This window comes from Diceros bicornis, chromosome 1, assembly GCF_020826845.1.
Source record: "Diceros bicornis minor isolate mBicDic1 chromosome 1, mDicBic1.mat.cur, whole genome shotgun sequence".
NCBI lineage: Eukaryota > Metazoa > Chordata > Mammalia > Perissodactyla > Rhinocerotidae > Diceros > Diceros bicornis.
The window spans coordinates 20,341,562-20,366,060 of NC_080740.1; the positions used below are offsets into that span (position 1 = coordinate 20,341,562).

Genomic DNA, 24,499 nt, shown 5'->3' on the forward strand with positions numbered 1-24,499 from the left:
ACTGCCCCAGAACCTTGGCCTTCGCCTTCTTCCAGCCTCACTGCTTTGCTTTACACCTGGCTTAGCAATTCTCTTATCCTTTAATTTCAAAGATCCCTTTTATGCAGAAGTTTCTAAATTCCCCATCTCTAGCTCTTACCTTTCTCTTTCACCCTCCTGCTGTGTTCCCTGTTTCTGTCTAGGACACCACCATCATCTGTTCATCTCCAGGCTCAATGCCTTAGCAATTTGTATTCCTTTTCTGAATTCTTAGACGAAATAAAATAAATATATGTCTCTCCCCTCATCTCCCTTTCCATAATGAATCATATGTTGATTTTTTTCCATTGTATCCCTTCTTCTTTGTTCCAACACTATTAATATAATTTAGGTTTTCTTTACCTCTTATTTTAATCAAAACACTCCTCGGAATATATATTAAATCTAAACACCTCTGGCTGCCTGTTAAAGTCCTCCATAATCTATGCCTTACATATCCAGTCGTCTTATTTCGTATTATCCTCAATATTCCAAGATAATTTCTAAGTCGAACTTCACCCAGTGTGTAAGAAGGCCTGGCTAGAGAGTGACCCTCAGCAGATTCCAGATGTTTCTAAGGTCTGTGCCTTAGAAACTTGGTGAAAACCAATACCTTTGCCAAATGCTCATCCGTAAACATTGTTTTTTCTTAGCTTTTGAATTTCCTACACTATTGGAATATTCTTCTGTATTCTCTTTCGATCTGATATCCCCTATTCCTTTCAAGAAGACTCAGCTAGAGTTTTATTATTTTAACCTGCTTTTTAAGTGAGTCCCTTCCCTTCTCTTTCACATATAGGTCTAGCCCTTTCCTTTTTCTTTCCCTCTGCCCTCTGGACCACACATTTGTTTATTTAATGTAAAATCCTCCAAGGGTGTCTTTACAGGATCTTTAGTAGTGAAAGAGTGATAGATCCGCCTAAAGTATCCATTGTTCAAACATCATCCACATAGCCTCATCTCCCTCAATCAATAATTTTACCCGAGAGGTGTATTCTTATCAGATCTACATCTAACCTAGGCCTGGACTCTCTTATTGTCCTCTCCTTTAATATGAGGCACACTCCTCTTGCTCCCCATTCCTAATTCTAAGGAAGGATGAGGGACTCTTTTCAGTGGTGAGTTTGGGGTGAGGGGACTAGGCATCGTTGGCTTGGCTTTTGCGGCTCGCCTGACTGCAGGGGGTTGCATTCTGGCCTGCTCTCCCCTCTGTTAAGTCTATTAGGGCAGGCTCTGCCACTGTAAGGGACCCCTGTGGTTTTCAGCTCTGTTGGTGGCTTGGGGGGTGGTGAGCGGGGAGCTAGGGTGGTTGGAAGAATGGAGGGATCAGCATAATTCTGGAGAGCAGTGTTGACAAGCCACATATTTAAAGCCATATTCTCTGACCCAGGTTTTACCAATAATAAAGCTGCTGTTTTGAATTCCATCTGCCTTCTCCTTTATCTATCAAATGGTTTATACATTATATAAATAAATACAAGATTTGGAAACAGATTGTCTTTACAATAACACTGAAGGGCCCTTTTCACTGCAGACATTATTTTAAACTCCTTTTGAGGACTGAACTTGTTAGTGCTTCAAAGGAAGGGTGGTGTCAGGCAAGGAACTCGACCATCAACCCACCAGGAGACTGTGTTTATTGCTACCAAAGATTTACACATACATGGTACACTAGCACTTTGCTTTCCAAGACTGCTTAATTTTTATTTTCTACAAGAATGTTGTTAATGACAAGCTCCTGCTGAGTCACTAAAACGTATTTGGCAGCAATGTTGTGGAAGAGTGTGCCATGAGCTCAGGGACACTGAATTAACCAGACACTAACGAGCATCCCTAACCAAAGGGAAGAGGCTGAAAGACTCACTTCAGACATAGGCATGAGATAAAAAGTGCAAGAATAGAAAATGCAGCATATAAAACAAGGACTCAAAACCTAAAACACTAACCAATAAATTAATACCCTAGAAAAAAGAATGGAGTATCACATGAAAATTGTTTTAAGGAAGCACTAACTTTGAATGCCACAGCCTAGTTCACAATGAAAATTAGCAAAAATAAAATTGAAACCTGACTTGAAAATTAGTTTTGAAAATCTTGCAGTTTGTTGTATAAGAAGCTAACAATTGATATAAAGACCTGCCATTTATTTATAAGTTTTTAATCAAATATGACTTGATTATTATTTTTTTTCCCTTAAACTATTCTCATTTGGGCAAAATTAGAAAATTTAAAAGGGAAGTCTCATGAAATGGGTCTGAAATATATCATGACAAAAAAATCATTCTTTTTAGGGATCCTCTTTCCCAAGTTTTTTCCTGGGAATTATTTTCTTACTTGACATTCTAAAATGCTCATATAAAAATTGAAGTTCAGCACTTACAACTTATTCTGTGTTGTTTTCCTCAGTATCCAAATAACGACTAAACATCAGATTCCTACCTCTTTTGAATACCCACAGTCCCAAATTCAGGGCTATGATGATGCTGAGATGAGAGACAGGTCTTCATCAACTATCCACAACGGTGCAAGCACTATGCTAAGTGTTTTTACATTTTCCCATTTATCTTAATCATCACAAAAATTCTATGAGGTGGATATTATCTCCATTTTTTTTTAACAAATGAAGAAACCAAGTCTTAAAGTGGCTGACACTTAATGAATAAAGTAGAAAACTACTCTCTGATTCATCAAGCAAATAGCTACATTCAATAGAGATTTATAATTGAGCAATTGATTCCAATTCTTTGGAAACTGATAATCTGTACATGGCATACACAGGCAATTCTGTATGTTTAGAAATTGTTTTATTTACATATTTGTAAATGTAGATAGGTAAACCTTTTTGAAACAGTTTTGGCTGTATCTACCTATATCTACTAGGGTTTTTCCCCATGCTTTTTATAAGGTAAGATTTTTAAAGTGCATTTCATGGGATGTTAATAGGTAGGACGTATGTTCTGGATATGCTAGCTTCAACAATATTAAACGCTTAGTTGTCTGCAAGATTTCTCAGAGCTTTTAATTATTCATAAGCCCTGTGACTCTCCAAGAAGGAATTTTAGTATATAATGTTTCTAAGCATTTTTGACCATGAAACCCTTTTCTAGTATTGTGTCCAGCAAGACTACTATTCTATAAAACTGAATCTAGGAATCATGGCTCTAAAGTTTGCAAATAGACTTTTAAATTAAATTCAAGCCCTTTAAGTTTACAAATGAAAGTGAGCAGTTCGAATGGATAAAGAAGCAAGGTAGAAGCACAAAGGGATGTTCTGCTTTAGGAGATTATCAATTGGAAAAGAAATGATTGCTATCAGGTCACCAAAGTTGGATTTAATTTTAATTCAACTGAACCACTCGTGGAGCAAAGAGGGACTTTGCTTTAGCAGTAGGCACTGGCAAGAATAACAAAACACAGCCAAACAGGTCTTTAAAAACTCCTAAACTCACGGATTTATACCAAGTTCTAACTATCTGGTTAAGAAACATAATAAGATTATATGACTGCAGGCACCTTACATAGAGGTCAGTAAATATTTGGTCAATAAATAAGTAAATATTTGTTGAGTGAATGAATAGAGTCCTCCAGCATCTGTGACAATGGCGACCTAGCTTCTTCTTGAATACCTTCAGTGGTGGGATGTGCACTACCATTCAAGGTAGCCAGTTGTTCTGCTGGACGGCTCAAGTTATGAAACTGTTTTGTATTTTTAAAAAATATAGAACACTGTTATCAGGAAAGACTACAGAAATCTAGGTTAACCCCTTTAGTGGATAAAGAAAAGAAGCACAGAGTTGTAAGTGACTTCCTCAGTTATCATTACGGATGACAATTCAGGTTTTCTGACTGACAGACTGGCAGCCAAAATCCATCTCCTTCTAACTTATTCCCAAGCATCTCCACTCGTTGAATTGGACAGCCTATTTTTGTTTTTCTAACAGGAAGACTTAAAATATTTGAAGATAGCTATCTTGCCTTCTCTAATCTTTTCTTCTCCAAGGTAGACATACCTAATTTATTTAAGCAAGGTATGGCCTGGCTTCTACTTAACATCTTTATCACTTTTCTCTGTGTTGACTCTTAAAATGGCAATACCCCTTTAAACAGGGTGTGCCAAGAAAAGACAAAGATACTGTAGACAAGGTCTGATGACCACTAGCATAGGTGGGCTAATTGGTCCAAATTCTGCAGCTGGCAGCCCTAGGGAGTAAGAGATAAGTTATTTGAGCTCTAGCTGTACTCCCCAATAAATAAAAAGTCCCTAGATGTTCATATAATGTGGAACTGAGTTAAAGCTATGTAAAAGGGAAATTCCTTCTGTAGGCAGATACCAAGCCGATCCATCCAGTGGGAACGTCTGCTCAGGCCTTGGGAGAGAAGGTAAAAGTGCCGTGCTAGGGTTACGTGCAGGTCTCCTCTCCAAATGACCACGTTGCAGAGAAGTGATAAAGCTATGTGGGAGCTTGGTGCTGCACAATATTCTAGAACAAGGGTTGGCAACTACAGCCCAGCAGATAAATCCAGCCTGCCGCCTGTTTTTATATGGCCCACAAGCTAAGAATAGTTTTTACATTTTTAAATGGTAAAAAAAAAAAATCAGAAGTAGAATATGTTTTGTGACATGCAAAACTACATGAAATTCAAATTGCAGTGTCCATAAATAAAGTTTCATTAGAATACAGCTGATGGGGTTCAGGATATGCTACCCAAAATATGGCACCTTGGTGTATTTAATATTTTAAGCTGAAGGAGTTTGAGAAAAGAGCAGAAGCAGGAAGGTCACTCTGTCCTTCCCCAACCCCCTTCTCCCCTAAATCAGGTCATAAAACCCTCACTTGAGAAGGCACCTCCCTATACCAGGAGCAAAGGAACATCCTTAGCTCTGAAGTCAAAGGGACACTGAGAAGAATTCTAACAAACAGGCCTTGCTCAGTTTCCCCCAATTTACTACACTTACTTCATATCCCTTGACCTGTCATATTTCTCCATGCTTGTCCATTCTTCATTAAACCTAGCATAAAAACACTCAGGTTTAACCGTTTCTTCAGATCTTTATTTCTTTATAAAGGTTCCTGTGCCAAGTAAAATTATATTAAACAAATTTCTATGCTTTTCTCCTGTTAATCTGTCCTTGTCAGTTTAATTTTCAAACCCAGCCAGGAACCCTAAGAAGGTTGAGGAAAACCCTTTCCTCCCCTACACAGCCATGCTCATTCGCTTACGTAGGCTCTGTGGCTGCTTTCACACTACAATGGTACAGTTGAGTAGCTGTGACAAAAACTGTACAGTCTACAAAGCCTAAAATATTTACTATCTGGCCCTCTATAGGAAAAGTTTGCTGGCCTCTATTCTAGAACATTGGATGAAAGTATACCTGTATTCCAAATATCTAATACCACATAAAGGCATCTTCCATCCACTCCCAAATCACTCATGAGTAAAAGGATGTGTCAGCTCGTCAGAGCAGCCTTTCCTAATCATCCAGTCTGTGAATCTGTCAGTTACTCTGTTTTAGAAAAGCACTTCATGGTACTTATTAGCAGTTGAATTTACCTAATTTTTATATTTTTTTACTTTATAATGTCTGTCCTCTCAACTTTCCCCAGCAACTAATCCCTCAGAATATGAGACAATCTGGCAGGTCATGTTTACCATTGTATCTCCGGTCGAGAACAGTGCTTTGTGCGTAGTTGATGCCCATTAAATACTAGAAAATCAAGTAAACAAACATTTTCAGAAATTAATTCAGAAGAATATTATTTCTTATTTCTGAGAATAATCATTTCCACAAAGTCTCATGTTTTCATTTTGAATTCATTTAAAAACAATAGATAGATATACTTTCAGAAAATAATGGCTCTTCTTTTTTCTAAGGACCACTTAAACATCAAGAGGGCAATTTACTCAATTTCTCTGTATCCAAGTTTCCTCATTTGCAAAATGGTTCTAATAATCCAAGGGTCATAAATGAAATAATATGTTAAATCACTTTGAGTTGTTGGGAAGAAGAGGCTACATAAATCCACGATAATAGAATCACTTATAATGCTTAATCATTTTATATGCTAACACTAGAAGCACATTAACTACTAAAGACGACACATGTTCCTATAGTTATATTAGACATTTTCTATGAAAAGAAAGCATATAAAATATTTCAGCCACTATCAAGCCAAATTAGATCTGAGTCTGTGTAGGTGAAGCATCATAGCAAAATTCATATTGCTAATCTCCCAAGCTAATATGCAAAAGTTCTCAAGGAGTGCTATAACATGTAGAACTTGGGAATATTTATTTGGCCTAGTTCTCATCTTGACACGCGTGACGGCTGCTAGGACAACATCTTCTCAGGCACACATGTGTCAAAGGGGAAACCTCACCTCCTGGGATACATTTAAATTTATACTTAGACAGAGGGGAGAGTTACTGAAAAGCAGACGGAGAGACCACTACATGGAGCACAGGAAGAGTGATCAGAGAAGAAAAATACATCAGGCATAATTTTCCAGGTATTCAGTATAAAAGGAAAGAATCTAATACAAAATAAGTACCTCCTAAGGGTCAAACAGTGGTGCTTTACGTTTATTTACCTTTTTAAACCCCAAAATGAACAGAAAGGTCAATATTAGTATCCCATTTAGAAATGAGGAATCTAAAGTTTAGAGAGATCACAAAGCTAATGAATGAAACAGAATTGCTGTCATGGAACTTTAATTGGCCTCCACTCATTCATCCAACAAATATTTTTTAAGCATGTTCTATGTGCTCAGTACCAGTCTGAAGTGTTGAGACCCAGGCCAAGCACTAGAGATACTGTGGTGAGCTGTCCCTGCCCTCCTGGAACTCACAGTGGCTGAGACAGACATTAAATACAAAATGATGTCAATTAACCTCTCACTTAAAATTGTGACAAGTGTTACAAAAGGAATTATGGTGGGACCTAAGGGGACAATCAAAGATGACTTCCTAGGAAATAATATTTAAGTTAAAAGATGACTAACAGTTGCCAGGAAATGGAGGGGAAGAAGATTCTAGGCACAAAAAACAATGTTTCAAAGGTTCTGTAGGTGGAAAGAACTTGGTATATGGGACAATTGAAAGGTCATTGGTGTTGGGGCAGCTGCCTCTTCCTCAAGACACATCTGCAGGGACATTTCTGTTATAAATATAGAAATCTAGGATGCACAACCTAGACCAGAACATGCATGAGTTGGAGCATGATAAGCTGGGGGAGAGCAGGACACGATATGTTGGACAAGTTGGCCATCAACAGAGAACGACGAGCATTGCTTGTGTCTCAAGGATTAGGGTCTTTATCCTATAAGTAGTGGGCAACCACTAAAGATTTGTAGCAGGGGAGTGACATATAATCAGATCTGTATTTGAACAAGATCATGCTTTCTGACTGCTGTGAACTTCCTGATAAAATGGTTTATAAATATTCTTAAGTAAATTATGTCTCTTTAAAAGCCCATGATACATTGGAAGGACAAGCCACATTCTCAAATTCTTTTGCCTTCTTCAGCAACAGACACTTTGTTCCATGACCTTGCTACTCAAAAGGTGGTCCAGGGACCAGCAGCAGCAGGAGCAGCATACCTGGGAGCTTGTTAGAAATCCGGAATCTCAGGGCCCACCCAAGACCTATTGAATCAGAATCTGAGGTTTTAAGCAGCAGCCCAGGTGACGTGTTTACACCTTAAAGCCAAGAAGTCTTGCTTCATACAATCACACTCTACAACCACCCCACCCTCATGGAGACTCAGCAGATCCCAGACGATAACTGTTTCTTGGACTGTAATAATTCTGTGGAGCCCATTGATACGCTAGGCTAGTCCATCATCATTCTCGGATAGGATCCTTGTTTGCAAAGGACTAGGGCAAAAACACACAAATATGGTTCTACTGTTCCTCGTGAGAACAGGGTATAAATTGAGCAAAGAAAAAAAGATTAAACAAGTCACAGTACAGAAGTCACTAGCAAAGCAGCCTATGACATCAATGTTAGGTACGCTAAGGGTACCAAGAGGGAGCATATTTTACTTTCGGTCACCTCCTCCAAGACACTTGGTCACACTTATAAAATGAAACAAAACACACACACACACTGCACAACAAAACACCAAGCTTCTCCCATAACATGCTTATCATTACTCAAAAGATCAGGAAAATATTAACTATAAAATTAGAGACTTTGGGGCCGGCCAGGTGGTGCAAGCGGTTAAGTGCGCGCGCTCCGCTGCGGCGGCCCAGGGTTCGCTGGTTTGGATCCCGGGCGTGCACCGACGCACTGCTTGGTAAGCCATGCTGTGGCGGCGTCCCATATAAAGTGGAGGAAGATGGGCACAGATGTTAGCCCAGGGCCGTCTTCCTCAGCAAAAAAAAAAAAAAGAGGAGGATTGGCGGATGTTAGCTCAGGGCTGATCTCCTCACAAAAAAAAAAAAAAAAAAAAAAAATTAGAGACTTTGAATTGATTCATTCACTTGAAGTCAATCACTGCTCGGTAGTGGTAGAATTTCCTGTCCATCTGTTTCTTGATTATCTTTAGGCACTTTATTAGGTTGAAAAGTACCAAATGTCCTATCAACATTACCCACTAAAGGCTCCTGATGGCCCCCACAAAGTGTGCGACCTGCAGTTTGGTAAATGCTCTGTGGCTCTGCCTGGATGCCGTGTGGTGTGGTGGTGAAAGCACACTTTCTGGAAGCCAGCTGTCTGGATCAAATTCTGCTTTGCCACTTACGAGGTATGTGACTTGGACGAGATTTATTTCTATGTGTCTCAGTTTCCTCATCTGTAAAATGGAGATGATAATTGTACCTACCACGCAGAGTTGTTACAAGGATTCAGTGAGTGAACACATTTAAAACACTCAGAAACAATGTCCAGGAACATGTTAAATATCATGTATTTGCTAGTTTCTTGTTGTTATATTACCACTGAAAATCACCAAAAGCCAAGAAGTTTCACTAGGCATCCCTCTTGGGGCAATGGGCAAAGGAAAGAATGTTAGTCACACTTCATTGAAATGTCACTAGCAGGAAAAGGCCACCTGCTAACACTTGGGAAATTGCCAAATATTTGTTCCTTTGATGCCACAAGTAAGAAACTAGTTAGGCCATGGGGCCTCAGTAAGTTAATTACCAAAACAACTGCCTTGGGTTTTTCGAGTCAATAATTCAAAATAGTGTCTTACAATTTTGAAATCTTCTATAAACATTTGTAGTTGAGAGCTTTTTCCTTCAAATTAAAGATGGCCTACCTTAAAAATAAACCAACAAACATTACTTTCTTGTGCCAACTGAACTGTACCCCAAGAATGTCATAAACCACCTACTATGTGAAATTAGTTTATTTTTATCAACTTTTAGCAATGTAATCACTCCCTCAAAATGCCACATATTTTTACAGAGGAGGAATTACTATCTATGGCAAAAACATGATTCCACTTCCTAGAAGCTTGCAGCCTATGAAGCATATATTATAAATTAAAATTTTACCCTTCATTTACTAAATTTTGCTATTTTCTGACCCTCAGTGAAGTTGCATTTCATATTATACAAAAGTCATTTCCATATATGCTCTGCTGATGCTTTTTAAAATAAATAGAAATTCTGGCAAATCATTTTCATAGAGCAAAACCAAAAGCTACAGACAATAAAAGAGACAATCCTCATATGTTTTAATCTTTATAATATATGGTTGTCTATCAAGAAAAATCTGTACCTAACAAAATTTAATAATTGCTTATTGGACGAGGATAACCTGTTCTAAAATATCTATAATAAAGATAATACTTAAAATCTCTTTATTCTTATTCCTGAGCCAATTTAACACAAAATTAAATTTTATCAGTTCAACCAAAAAGACACTATTTATAAAGAAAAACTCTCCCATAAAAACGCTGATAGTTATGTTGCTTGAAACACCTAATTCAGCATATTTTACTCTAAAAGTTTCTTTCCTAAAACTATGATCAAACTTCTAAATTACCAAATGGTGTTCTGAAATACTTTGAGACTTCTAATCAAATGAAAAGAAAATCTCTGCAAAAAATATTACAAATTTATTTTTATGTACATGATAATTTCCATCTTAGTCTGGATAATAAGATTCCAGTGAGTATATTGTTTCTAACTTAAAGTGACAAGACTTCTACTGGAGCTTAATAAGTCGGTCAATCAATTGATTGGTAAATTCTGTCACTACATCCTTACTGTATTGAAGTAGCTAATAAAATTCAGTACAAGATGATTCCAGAGCAGCCATGTAACCCTGATCAAACACCTAACAGCCTTTGCAGACAATGACAGATATTTGAGCAGCATGGGTAAATACACTTTGGCACTTCATGAGAAGCATAATTGAAGGTGATACAATATGGTAATTTTGATGACTGTAAGTCTCTCAAAAACAATATCATGTTATATATACCAGAAGGTGGAAGTAATATTTTTGGTAAGTAAATGTGGGATTCATTTGTAAGAAAACATGGTTAAATATTCATAACTATAATTGCTATTCCTGTACTCTGTGGCTATACAAGTATAGTCAAAAGGTTTGATCGCAATTGATTTTCCAGGCTGTTCTACGTAACTCCATCAATAGGAGACCATTTCTCTTCTGGGACCATGCCCACGGGTTTCAATGATTATATTAGAGTAAATCTCCAGCCGTGTCAGATACTGTCCATGTCATGTAGCCACCTTGCCTGACAGCTCAGATTATAAAGTTTAAGGGAAGCTCTGTATTTTATATTCTAACTGATCACTGATTGGCCAATCACTGGACTTTTTCTGTAAACTAGCTTGAGGAGGAATACAAAAATCTACGATCAGCCCTAACTGGCTGGAAAGACCAGTTAAATGCAGGCGCATCAGGGTGTCCTGGTTGATCCACCGGAGGGTGGACAGATTACAGTTCTTCAGATACCCCTCACCCCCTCCAGGGTTTAATTTGCATAAGTATTTGTATAGGAAGTGCAGGGGACAGAAAGCTGGGCGGGGTTCAGAATCAAGATTTACCCACCATTTATCGGCTAGGTGTGTCTCTGGGCAAGTAACACTATCTTAAACTCTAATGTCATTTTTTTTTTTATTTTTTGCAGGGGAAGATTTGCCCTAAGCTAACATCTGTTGCCAATCTTCCTCCTTTTTCCTCCTCCCCACCCCCAAAGCCCCAGTACATAGTTGTGTGTAGTGGTAAATTCTTCTAGTTCTTGTATGTGAGCTGCCACCACAGCATGGCTACTGACAGGCGAGTGGTGTGGTTCTGTGCCCAGGAACCGAACCCGGGCCACCTACTAACCACTAGGCCATCAGGGCCGGCTCATAATGTCGTTATTCTTAACACGAGGAAAACAACAGTACATATTTGATGAAGCTATAAGAATCAAATTAGATAACAGATGTGAAGCGCTCCGCACAATGCCTGACACCCAATAAGTAAACAATAAATGGTGGCTACTGGAGGAAGTAGTTTCCTGAGTACCAGTTTTCCCTTGAGGAGAGTGGAGTTACAGCCTGAAGCTAAACAAATTGCTTTCAGGTGAACTTTGTGCTATTTGAGACCCAAACAGTACTGCCTGGGGCTAAGGAAATAGAGTCAGATTCAGGGTTTGGGAGAGGGATAATCTCCGAACTTCTGCTTGGAACACAGGGAGGCTTTAGGAGTTGTAGTGACTTCTGGCACCACAGGATTTTATGGATTTGAGAGCACCAGGGGAGAAGCAATATTCTCACAAGGGCTCAGCAGTGAGGTACCTCCCCTCGGTGGCTTTTGGGAAACAAACGTCATGGCGGACAGGAGAGAAGAACGGGGGAAGTGCTCATGAGCAGACCTGAGAAACCAAAGATTCCCGGGAATGACTGGAGCGATTTGGACAGAGGATGTTGTGAACCTCACTTGTGTACCAACAGGCCTGGCGTACATGTGCCTCATTCACATACAAATATAATAACAATGTAAGGCAGAGTATGCTAAGGGCAAATGAGCAGCCAAGATAATGGGCACCGTGAAGTTGAGGGGAGGAAGAGATTGGTGTGAGCTGGAGCATGCAAAGATCTGGAACATCAACTGAGCCTGGCACACTGGTGGAGGCTGAATTGTTTATGGAGGGTCTTTCAAGGAGGAAAAATGGGTGAGCCAAGGTGTGGAGGGAGCACATGCATGGGCCTTTGGGGACAATGGCTGAAATGTGTGTGTGTGTGCAAGGGAATAGTGGTAAAAAAAGTTCAGAAAACCAGCCTAGGGTCATATTTGAATGGACAGGGATTTGGTACTGCAGGTGGTGGAGAACCAGAGAAAAAAGATTTTGATTCAGGAAACCTATACTGAAACTAGTGATTGAACAAATTAACCTGGCTTCACATGTGGTATAGAACAGAAAGAGAAACGTGTAGGGGCATGTGAAAATGGTTAGAAAACTCCTTATAGATGTAGCAGGAGCGCAGTGGCATATAATATTAGATTGGCATAACATTACTTACCATTTTCTAAAATAGCACTTTCAGGGAAAAAAAGAAAGTCTAATTAAGAGAAGAGTGGTCTTCCGTTACTCCTCAATTTCCATTCATAATTTTTTCATGATTACTTCTCCATGCACCAATGGATATGGCTGTAAGCCACCACTTGCTTGTTTATAAGTTACATAAGCACTTTTCATGATCCACTAGGGTGGCTCTAATGTACTCTCTCTCTGTCTTTCTTTTAGGTCTAATTGAGACTTCTGTTTTGGACATATAACTATGTTCCTGTAATCTTCTTAGGCATTTCAAACTCCAGATATTGATACATTTCTATATAATGGTAGTTATGATACAACAGTATTATATCAAAATATTGTTTTTTCTCAGAGTCCCTGAAAAAAATCTTTCCAATAGGTTTATAAAGCGATTTAATATTTTACCTGCTGTTAACCCCACTGACTGTTGATACAATGCAGTTGGTTTACATCCCTCTGCCAATATTCAAGTAGGAAAAAAATTTCATTCAATTTGAGCAATGACTGGGTTTTTTGAGGACATTCTTATAACTACAAATACTCACTTGAGCTCTTCAGCAAGATTCTCAGTAAAAGACCATCATGATGCAGTAGGCTTTCCAGAAGCAGGTTCCAATTACAACCTGGCTGGGATAAGAGCAGTTTCAGTTGACCCTCGGCTGTCAGTTGTCCATCTGATGGAGTCCTTTCAAAATACAAGATAAAGATGGAGTAACGAAGTGAATTTATCTATGAAATTAATAGTCTTAAAGTACAGATGTAATGATAACTCCTTTAAATGTCAATTCCTCCCAGATTACTCTGAAAACACTTTCATGCTTGCTTACTTTAGGGTTGCTCAGGGAAGGAATTATATTTAATCTCAAATAGCTAAAAGCAAATTAACATTTGGTAGCCTGCCAAATTTAAAACTGATACAAAATAACCATGTCTATATTTCACAGACCAATGTCTGTTTTTGTTTCATGACCAAATAAAAATTATGTATGGATTTATTTTGAATGCATTTATCTGTTCATTCACCAAATATATGAGGGCCTACTATGTGCTATTAACTCCTTTCATTATTCATGGAAAGAAGTTACAATGGGTTTTGGCTACTTTGTAATTTGCCATGTACCATGATTGCTGATAAAACTAAAGGAATTCAAAGCTTCTGTTAAGGGTCAACCGTAATCTAATTATTTAATATGTAAAGCCTTAAGTCAACGTGGAATTATCAGACCCACTCTGACAGTCACACTGCTACCTACTTGGGTAATCATTTCATCAAAGAGAAACAATTCCAAGGCAAATAAGCTTCACCTGGAGAAATTATCGTCAATGTTGAGTGGAAAATCAAAATCAGGTCCTCCGCATCACCACATTAATTTACCAATGAACTGGCAGGAGATAAGAAAGTGAAGTAGAAACTAAAAACTGATAACATTACTCACTTTTTCATTCTGAAATCTCAAAGTTTAGATTGGCTAAAGGTCACCACATCTGAAATCAGCTTACAACCACCACAACAAAAAAGGCAGGAAATGATCAAACTCAATCTGGGTGCGGCCATAAGGATTGTGGGAATGGGGGGGCCTTGAGAGGGAAAGATGTGACAGCAATGTAAAGGTGTGCATGAGGGGACCATATGCTTCAGAACAGAAAAAAACAGAACTAAGGGTATTGCTGTGAGAGACGATTTGCAGCATCATTTTCAGACGGAATTTACTGACTGGAGAACCATCCAGTTATCAACATAGTCTAGACAAGTGGTTTTCAAAGCTTGGGCCGTGGACCAGCAGCATCAGCATCACCTGAGAACTTGTTGAAAATGCAAATTCCTGGGCCTCATCCCATTAGAAATTCTGGGGATGGTCCCCAGAAATCTGTGTTTCAGCAAGCCCTCTCCAGGAGAGCCTGATGCACGCTAAGGTCTGAGAACCATTGAGGTAGAAAGTGCTTTCTGGAGCACAGGTCGTAGGGATGGGCCTAGTTGGTCATCTTTCCTACCTCTGTGCCTTTGTGCCCATGCAGGTCCACCTTGGCTGCCACACTTGCGGTGGACTCCCCATAATCCTTTACTTATCGTAATCCTACCCATCCTTCCATTTGCAGCAAAAATATCACGCCGCTTTCTCTGTGGAGTCTTCACTAAAAATTTCTCTCCATAATGGTCTCTCTCACTCTGAATTACAGCACTTACGGCAAGTATACACACTTAGCGCTTTACTATTTCACCAATTAAAGCTTTGTCTTTCCACTCAGATTTAAGCCTCTTGAGGACACTTGTTTTATACTCCAAAGCTCCTAGCAGTGAACTAAGCACACTTAAGGGCTCTGTAAATGTTAGCTGATTGACTCATAAGCTCATAAATGGGTAGGCAAACTCTTTTTAAAAAAAGAGGATGCTTTGCCAAAAGGCTGGCTTAAGCAAAAGTGAGAGGACCCAAACATATAAAGTGAAATTTCAAAGCATCTCTTCCTTGGCTTGGCTTGGCATTTGGAACATCTCACAACCTTATGATGCACAAAATTCTTCAGCCTCAGCTGAACTTTGGACCAACTCAGGCTTCCATGTGCGACTCGGACAACATAACTTGAAACAGAGAAACTCCTTGGGCAATTGGTGGGGCAGTGTTAGCTAGGCAGTGTTAGCTAGCTAGCCTCGGGCAGGTGGTGAAGAGAGAAATGGGGAGTTACTAAACTCGCAGGCCAGAGGAACCAAATCCGTCAGTTCAGGAGTTCTGAACTACTAAATTACTTTGAGTATTCCCAGACTGGTCTGGCTCTTGCAGTAGTTCCAAATATGGTTCTTCCAAAGGAAGAACCCACTAGGTGAGCCCTTTGGACTGAAACACTGAAGCAGATCCTCACAATGGTTGTCCCTATTTCCATCCTAAACCCCAAGTGCTGGCTTCTAGAACCTTGCCTGGGGTTCAGTAGATGAAAAGCAGCTAGTTGGTGCTAAGCTGTATATTAAAATTGATTTAGTTTTTGAAAATTTCCTACCTACATATTTTGCTTGAGTTGAATGCTGATTTAAAGATACATTTAATGAACTGAAAGATCCAATTTGATGGAGTGTAGAAAAGGAGGGGGATTGTTGAGAGATAACCTGAAGAAGGAGAGAGAAGCCAGATCATGGAGGGCCTCATTAGCCAAGATGGGGATTTTGGACCCATTGAAGAGTTCAAGGCAGATGAGTTTTCTGATCTGGCTGCGGTGTGGAGACTGGATTGGAGGGAGTTAGTTTTTGCCCAGCCCTTTAGACATGTAATAAAACAAAATAATTTTAATGTCATTTCATACCACTGTATCTCAATACCTGGTTATAAATAAAACTTCTCATTTACCAGATGGGAAGCTGTTTGTTGAAACGTACCTCGATTCTTGGATCTTTCAACTTATCACAGATTTTGAAATGTACAGTAGAATGACTCACTATGAGGAAAAATAAAATATTACAAACATTCCTGATTCACCAAGCTCGGAGTAATAAATGCATTGAGGAGTCTGTGCTGGGCATATGGAGAAGCATATGTTCCCTCATCCTTTGAGCTGGTGGAGCTGTGAAAGTGAGATTAGCCTCACAAAAAAATGACAGAAAGGGAAATTATATATATATATATTTATACATATATATCTCAAACATGTGCATGTTGAATTCTACTATAACAAAGAAGAGAACAAAAATTTATAAATCCACTGGAACTCATAAATCTTGTGTTAGGAGACAGGATAAATTTATGGCTGGGTTGTATTAAGCTTATACTCTAATAAGTGCTACATTTCTGGAGAATGAATTGGCGTAAAGAATTTTTCAAACCCAGGCAGTAAGGAGTGATACAATAATGGGGTTCAATCATTATTGGTTTATGAAACTAACAAATCATCGTGCAAAATCTTAGCTGTATTTGGGTGTATTTACTCTATGAAAACTCAAGTAGTTTACTTATAATTTCTGCAATTTTTTAGTATGTATTCATACTGCAGTAGAAAGTTAAAAAAAATCTTAGCTGTATCAGTGCACACCAGCCTGACTTCCAACCACAGTTGTGCGTGAGGCACAGGGCAAGAGAAGGCTCTGCAGTAAGTTCAGACTGCAAAATGAGCAGCCTTACTGCTCAGGCCACATGACCATGGGATTCACTGATCCTCCCATATATGTATCATGTAGAAGCCCTTAGAGTAGTAGAACATTGGAATGGACTCTGAAATGCACAGCTTTGGGATGATGCCCAGAGGTGTTGGGGCACTGTCCTTCAAGATTTGATATTTACTTTGAATCAACAGCCATTATATGGTACTATATCCCTAACGAATAAACTACATGGGTCTGGGAGCCAAGGGTGAAAGTAGAAGGGGCCCCTCTCACCAGTGCTTCTGATGATCCACTTGGGAAATCTGTGTTTTCCATTCCCATAACTCCCCATTGGCTCTGTGGGAGCGAAGGTCCTGGTTTCTGTGGTAGGGTGAGTTGGGGTATACACACCTCTACCAGAGGACCATTGAGAATTCCACAAAACCTAATGTTATAGCCGCCATCTGGTCATTTTTGGCTTCCCATGCCAGCAGTCTAGTGGGCAAAGAAAGGAGTTACTATATCGGCAAGGGTAATTAACCCTAATTATCACTGAGGAGCTAGAGTTGCTACTACATAAGGGGAGCATGGAGGAGTTCTGTGACTCAAGAAATTCACCAGGGCATTTCCTGATGCTCTCATGACTGGGGATAACCATAAACAGGCGACATTCTGATGAGGAAATAGTAGCCATGGGTTCGACCCTTTGGGGATGAAGGTCTTAGCGACTCCACTGGGCAAGCAACATAAATCAGCAGATGTGATGGCCAAGGGTGAGGGGAAGCTGGAATAAGTGGTAGAGGAATGTAATGATGATTATCACTTTCAGACTCAGGAATAATTGCAGCAGAGGATACTCTAGCTTGTCCCACTAACTCTACTGTAAAAAAACCTTTTTTATAAAGAAATTTTGACCAGCCATCACCTTGAAGAATCAATGGTAAGACTCAGAAAACTTAACACGGGTAATAAGTGGATTTCAATGGTGAAAAGGGTAGACCAAAGCAGATGTTGTCAATGTCCCCACATCCTCTTCCCCTTACCACTCAGTTGATACTGGCCTGCCTTTTGCTATCAGAAACTGCATTTTTCTACCTTCCAGCAAGACAGGTTGGAAGCACCAGTGAATTAACACCCCTGGAGCAGCCTTCATCCAATGATTAATGGAAGTTGCTGTATAAATACCTCAGCATCCTTGCTCCTTTCGTGGGATAACTCTGAGATGTGCCTTTCACACTGGCTCCAAGAATTTCCCCAGGAGGTTTTTTTGGTTACCCCTATGGTAGTTGGTTTGATTACACTAATCTTTATTTGCTTTCTTTCTTTCTCTGTCTCACTTACCCACTCCCCTTTCAGTGTTTCTAACTTAGAAAATAAACTACTTTCATTTGAATCCTTGTCTCAGGGTCTGCAGTATTCATCTCACTTAATCTTTGTTTCAGGAATATTGAGAAACTAGTCCAAGGTCATTTAGCTAATAAATATGGCTACTGGACTTTGAACCCAAGGCTTTCTGACTTCAAAACCCAGGCTCATTCCACTATTCCATGTTTTTTTCCATTCAACCTGGTTGATATTTGGTGGGTAAGTTGTATTTTCCAGCATTGAGGATGTTTGGCTCTATTCAACCTCCTGATTGACGATACCAGGTTTTTGACCCAAAATTAAGTTTGTGGTCTCAATGCTATTCCCAAATTGGAGCCATGTTATTCGAGGTATCTAGGGACTGATTTTGACCAGATGGTTCCTGTCATGGATTACTGGGCCAAATTTATACCAGAGACCATAAGTATATGATTCGGAGAACAAAGGCAAGGGCGTAACTAAAGAGAAACTGAGAGTAAAAGCCCTAAAGTGGGGAAACAAAAGCAGAGGAGAAGCCCTGTATTAATCAACTGCTCTTGGCTTTCCAAAACAGATCCTTCAAAATATTTCTAGGAAAATAAGTAAAGACAAATATTTAAAGCAGTTTTGTCATCTTTCTCCAGGAAGATAACTTTAGTACCTGGGAAAAAAGTTGAGAGAAAAAAAACACAAAATATTTTCTTCATCATTTTACCAAGTGTATAGATTATATATAGTTATAGCATTGAAAATGTTTGCATAATTTTAATCTCTATAGTGGGTATAGCCAAGTCTTTATGATCTTTATAACTAAAGATGATTCAATAAACAGAAATCAGACTGGGTTCACCTGCACATTTATATATAGGGTTTGCTTTGATTTTTAATGACTTTGTCCACCAAGGTGGATTGACACTCAAAGAGTCTCAGAAAAACTCTCTTCAGAGTTGGTTGTATCTATACTATCTGGTGTACAACTTAGAGGGTAGGCATTCAATCTATGAGCACCTGTGTTTCCTGATTTTAGCAAATTAAACTTTTTCACTTGGGATGACTCCATTTCCCCAAAACTGCCCAAAGATATTAGTAACCCAACCTCATAGCCCTAGCTCCACACTTTAATGTTACATAGGTTTGGATATCCTATTTCTAAAAATATATAAAAATTGAATTTTAATTTTTAAAATAATATTACATATCAAACATAACTTTTTGACCCCCCTGCCTCCCCCACCCCCACTGAAGTGCTAATAGCACCTGAATCCCTGAGACACTGGACACTACTACATCACTCAGCTATCCTTTTTGAGGAGCAGAAGTTATCTCTCTGGAGCCTATAACTATTATTGGTCCCTGTATACCAGATAATAAATATCCTGTGGCAGGGAGTTCAGAAAAGGTCTCCCGTGGCATCACACTTCTGGTAAGTGCAGAGACCCAATGAAAAAGTAGTTCAATATTCTTTCCACTTTTTCACACTTGTAGTAGGTCCTTTTTTTTTTTTTTTGTGAGGAAGACTAGCCCTGAGCTAACATCCATTGCCAATCCTCCTCTTATTGCTGAGGAAGATTGGCCCTGGGCTAACATCTGTGCCCATCTTCCTCTACTTCATATGGGATGCCGCCACAGCATGGCTTGACAAGCAGTGCGTAGGTCCGCGCCCGGGGTCCAAAGCTACAAACCCTGGGCTGCCGAAGTGGAGTGCGCAAACCTAACTGCTACGCCACTGGGCCGGCCCCTGGTAGTAGGTCCTTTTAACATGTTTGGATAATTGACAAAATTGGCTATTTTCGGAAACATATAGCTCTTTACTAACACAGCATTATTGAATGATTGTTTAGCAAGTACTTACGTAATAAATTCCATGAGTAGGCACATTAGCTCATTTAATCTCATGAATCTGCCATGAGAGTATCTCAGAAGTTAAGGAAATTAGATGTTTCAAGATGGAAGAAGTAGACAATGATATTACATGCTGTTTTCATGTAGACCAATAAGGTTGTATCATACTTATATCTCAACTTCCTCACCAAAATTTAAACTATTTCATATATGCAGAAACTGAAGCTCACACAGGTTAACTAATTTTCCAAGATCACAAAACTACAGAAGTCTACCAACCATATTTGTCTAATGTGAAAATCTATAGTAGTTTTCTATTATCTCATTGCTGGCTCCATTGCTATATTTTTATGTATATAATACCTTTAAACCATAACACAAAAGGAAAGATATGAATAGATATCCAGGTATATCAAGTATCTAGTTCATCTGACATTTTCACTTCTTTTAATAACTGCTCCACAGACGAGTGACTTTCTCTCTGAAAATCTTTTTAAAGATCCAGCTGCTTGTCCATCCACACCCTGAAACAGCCACTTAAGAGCTTTGGTGTTAAAAAGCTCTCATTACTTCTCCCCTGGCTGTTGGCTCCATGTCAAAGCTTGGCACCTCATCAGAGTATGAGCTCTCTAAGCTCTTTTCCTCAGTCCTGTGGAAGAGCCTGTCAGCAGCAGCTGGGAGACCAAAGCTCTTTTGTGTCCTCCTCCCCAGACGTTCTTTCCTAAGGATACTCCCAAGCCACCTTCTCAATAAGACCGTGCTTCCCACGCCTGAGCTTTACCACTCAGATCAAATGTTTGAAAAGAGCTAAATGTACCATTTCATCTGGCAAAATCTGAACCGATACTACAATAACTCATTTATTCCTTCATTCACACATTCATTCAACTAATGTTTGTTGTTTGATTTCTATGTGCTAGGCCAAGGAGAGACAACAGCAAGTAAAAAGCAGTCACTATTTTTACATAATTTAGTGGAGAATACACACAGAGTTTAAATGATCATACAAATAAAGATAAAATTACAAGTATGAGAACTCAACGAAGGAAAAGCAAAGATGCTATTAGAAGACATAGTACGAGGAAGTGAACTAGTCTTTGGGGTTGATGAAAGGCCTCCCTACAGAAGTCCCATTGGAGCTGAGACATGAAGATAAGCTGGCATTAACTAGGTGAAAAAGGAAGAAGATACTTTAGGGAAAAGGAAAAGAAGTGCAAAAATCCTGTGGGAGAAAGGAGCATGGCATGGCAAGGAAATGTAAAAAGGCTAATGTGTGGAGAGCAGAATCTCAGGGTAGTGTAGCATCAGAAGGTGTTGCAAAGGTAGGTAAGCCACATCTATATGTCTTATAGGCCATGCTAATGTTTTGTGTGTATATTTAAGGACAAATGGGAATTCATGGAACGTTTTTAAGCCATAAGTGTGAAATGACAAAATTTAGTTTTGAAAATAGATTTGAGTTTGAGAAACCTCTGGCTATAGTCTGGAGAATATTGGAAATGGGAGTCAACATATATATAGAAAGAAAACTAAGAGATTATTGCAGTTAGGGGAGAGATGATGGTTTGGACTAAGGCGAAGGTGGTGCTATGGATAGCAGATATTAGGGGTTAAAATTATTGAGACTTGGTAATGGATTGGATCTAGAAGGAGAGAAAAAGGGAGGTATTCAGGTTGCCCCCTAGGTCTCCAGCTTGTACGAGTGCATGCAGGTACCATTAGCCAAAATAGGGAAAAATAGAAGAGGATCAGATCGGAGGGAAATATCCTAAGTTCAATTTCAGTCATGTTGAGTTTGAGGTATCTTTGTGTTTGCCAGGTATAAACCTCAAGAAGGCATTCATGTATGGTTGGCACCCATGGATATATAGGTCTGTAGTCCTAGAAGGGGTTAAAATTAGAGATACACGTTTGGGAGCATATAAGGAGTACATGAAGCCATAGGCATGTATGACTTTCCCTGGAAAAGGTTCTATGATAGAACACTAAAGAAGTTTAATATTTAATGGCCAGGTCAAAGTAGATGAACCTGCAAAGGAGACAGGGAAACTTCATGACCTACCTCTTCCCTCACCATTAACAACTAGTGCACGGCTTACTTGGAGAAAAACACTTAAATACATTTACTGAAAGATTGAACCAACACATCTTGGCAAACTGGATAAAAGGAAAGACCCTCATAGCATATAATATAATGAAGCCAAAGTTAGCTTAATATATTTAGGGAGGGAAAAAAAGTACACAAATACAAAACAGGATTATACTGAGTAAAACCATAATAGAAACAAAAACGTAGTAGAAAGAATATCTACAGTTCAGAATGGACTGGCCACAAATCAAAACATCATGTTGTCATCATAAAAGAAAATGAGCAGTGTAAAACGAATGGGCTGTTTACTCACACTGATTACGCTACTTGGATTCAGTGTGCAGTAATGACCTACCTAGCTAAGGAAGACCTGAAAAATATTTGGAAATATTTAAAGAATCACAAGAAGATGAAAGTTTGGAAAATAATAAAAAGCATTATAATGCAACGGGTATAATTGACTAAGATAGTATTCTTTTTTGAACATCTATATGAAAACACAGTATGGTGTCATGGTATTATCCTTGAGATTAATATATTCTCCATATGCCGTAGTTTAATCTAGTATGAAACTGATTACCCTTTCTAAATCAACTCACATTGTTAGCCTATACCACTGCTAGGGATAATGAATACAGTACATTTTACTTACTGCTTTGAAAATACATTTATTTTCCCTAAAGCAAACTCTTCTAAACTCTATTCCAGGGGTTGTAAGGAACATGAAAAATTCTATTTTTACCAACTTATATACTTCATAGGCTTTCTCTAGTAATCCTATAGACAAATTTATGGTCCATAAAACTGTTTATGCATTTGTAACTCTTATTTTAAGTCTTAGTTTCATGCCTTCCTCCTTGCTATTTCTTCTTATCTACTTTTAAGTCATTATCTTAATATATTTAGTATTATTAAAAGCTGACTTAAATCCCTACTGAAACAATGCACAGGTGTAAATAAATAAGCAAATAGGTGAATAAGTTACTAAGATCCTTCACAATACTAAATATTTCAGTCATCTCTCCTCTCAGCCTCACCTTTTCCAAAAAGAAAAGCCTAATAATTTTTAGTTTGTCATCATCCAACCCATGTATTTCCCTGAACAGTTCATTTTAGTTGCTAAGGTGAAGAATGAAGTTTTGAAGGATAATTTGGGGGTGAAAAACACACAGAAACAACTAATATATGTGAGGGAAATGGATGGAAAGGTGGATATTTTTAAGGTCACATGATGGTTGTTTAGGAATTCCCATTGCAACGTTTGACAAATGCAAATCAATAACTTGAGTTATTTTGAAATTACTTTTATTGCCACCCTGGGTTCCTCTGACTATACCACTGCTCTGACCATGTTGGATCATAAATCACATGGATCATGTCTTTCTAAGTAGATTACATGGACCTGTTAGAGAATAATTGTCAGAAATATTGTACTCATGAGCCAGCCCCGATGGCCTAGCAGTTAAAGTTCGGCGAGCTCCACTTCAGTGGCCCAGATTCAGTTCCCGGGCGTGGAACCACACCACTCATCTGTCAGTAGCCACGCTGTGCAGTGGCTCACACAGAAGAACCAGAAGAACTTACAACTATACACAACTATGTACTGGGGCTTTAGGGGAGGAAAGGAATTAAAAAAAGGGCGAAGATGGGCAACAGATGTTAGCTTAGGGTGAATCTTCCCCTGCAAAAAAAAAAAAAAAAGAGAGAAAGAAAAGAAAGTATTGCACTCAGTGCAGGGGAGCTCATACTGTACTTTGCATGTAGAATTTAGACAGGCAAAGGAGAGAACCAAATGTACTCCAGGAGAGAAAGCTACATAAATAAAGGCTTGCATCTGAGAATAAGCAATAAATAAAAGTTAAAAGTAGGGAATAACTGTGCCTTAAAGACAAGAGAAGAGACTGACAACTGGAGCAGCGAAAACTGTTGGGTGCTCCAGGAAACAAGCTAGACAGCCTGGGTGAAGCAGAAGCTACTAAAGCTTCTTGAGCAGGAGAATGATCTACTGAAAACAGTATGTAAGCATGTTGAATAACAGTAAAATGGACTAAGGTTGTTGTAATGGGCTGGAGAGAAAGAGTGGTTCTAAGAGATCTGTGCAGGACACATCAACTACACATGATAATATACTAGGAATAGGCAAAGAAGCAGCTCAGTATGGAAACCATGATCAGGATTCTCCCTTAGAAGTGCTTAAGAGTTATGACACTCCTGATGGAAAAGACACCATGCATGGAGGACAAGGGAGGAGTGGACAGAAGGCTCAGTTGAGGACATCATATTGGGTTTCCAGTAATACAGCGGGTCATTCAAGAAATACGGGCAGCTAGACATGCAATGTTGGAGTAAAGGTAAGTGCTCAGAGCTACAGATGCAGAGCTAGAAATCATCTGCACAGAGGTTATAGGGTAAGCCATGTAAACCAAAGAGCAATAAAAAAATGAGTTTTTTTTCACTTTTAAAAAAATTTTATCTTAATAAAATTAAATTGTTCTAATGATAGGAAATTTGAAAAATATAGAAAACAATACAAATAAAAATTAAAATTGTAATCCAACATACAAAGATGAAAACTATAAACTCCCTAGTATATATCCTTTCAACATTTGTTTTTCTATGCATACGTTTTTAATGCCATAT

The 24,499-nt window shown here is 38.8% G+C and overlaps 1 protein-coding gene across 12 annotated transcripts in view; it reads right to left on the reverse strand.

Annotated features, from left to right (window-relative positions):
* Positions 1–24,499, reverse strand: part of KIAA0825 (KIAA0825 ortholog) — a 370,351-nt gene that overhangs the window by 213,039 nt on the left and 132,813 nt on the right. For 10 of the 12 annotated variants that reach the window (XM_058530923.1, XM_058531045.1, XM_058531081.1 and 7 more), the window contains one exon: positions 13,067–13,206. In XM_058530923.1, coding sequence (XP_058386906.1) covers positions 13,067–13,206 — 140 coding nt within the window. Of the gene's footprint in view, positions 1–5,588; positions 5,726–13,066; positions 13,207–16,982; positions 17,080–24,499 lie in introns of those variants that run through there. The other 2 variants (XM_058531512.1, XM_058531594.1) reach the window with 2 other exon arrangements.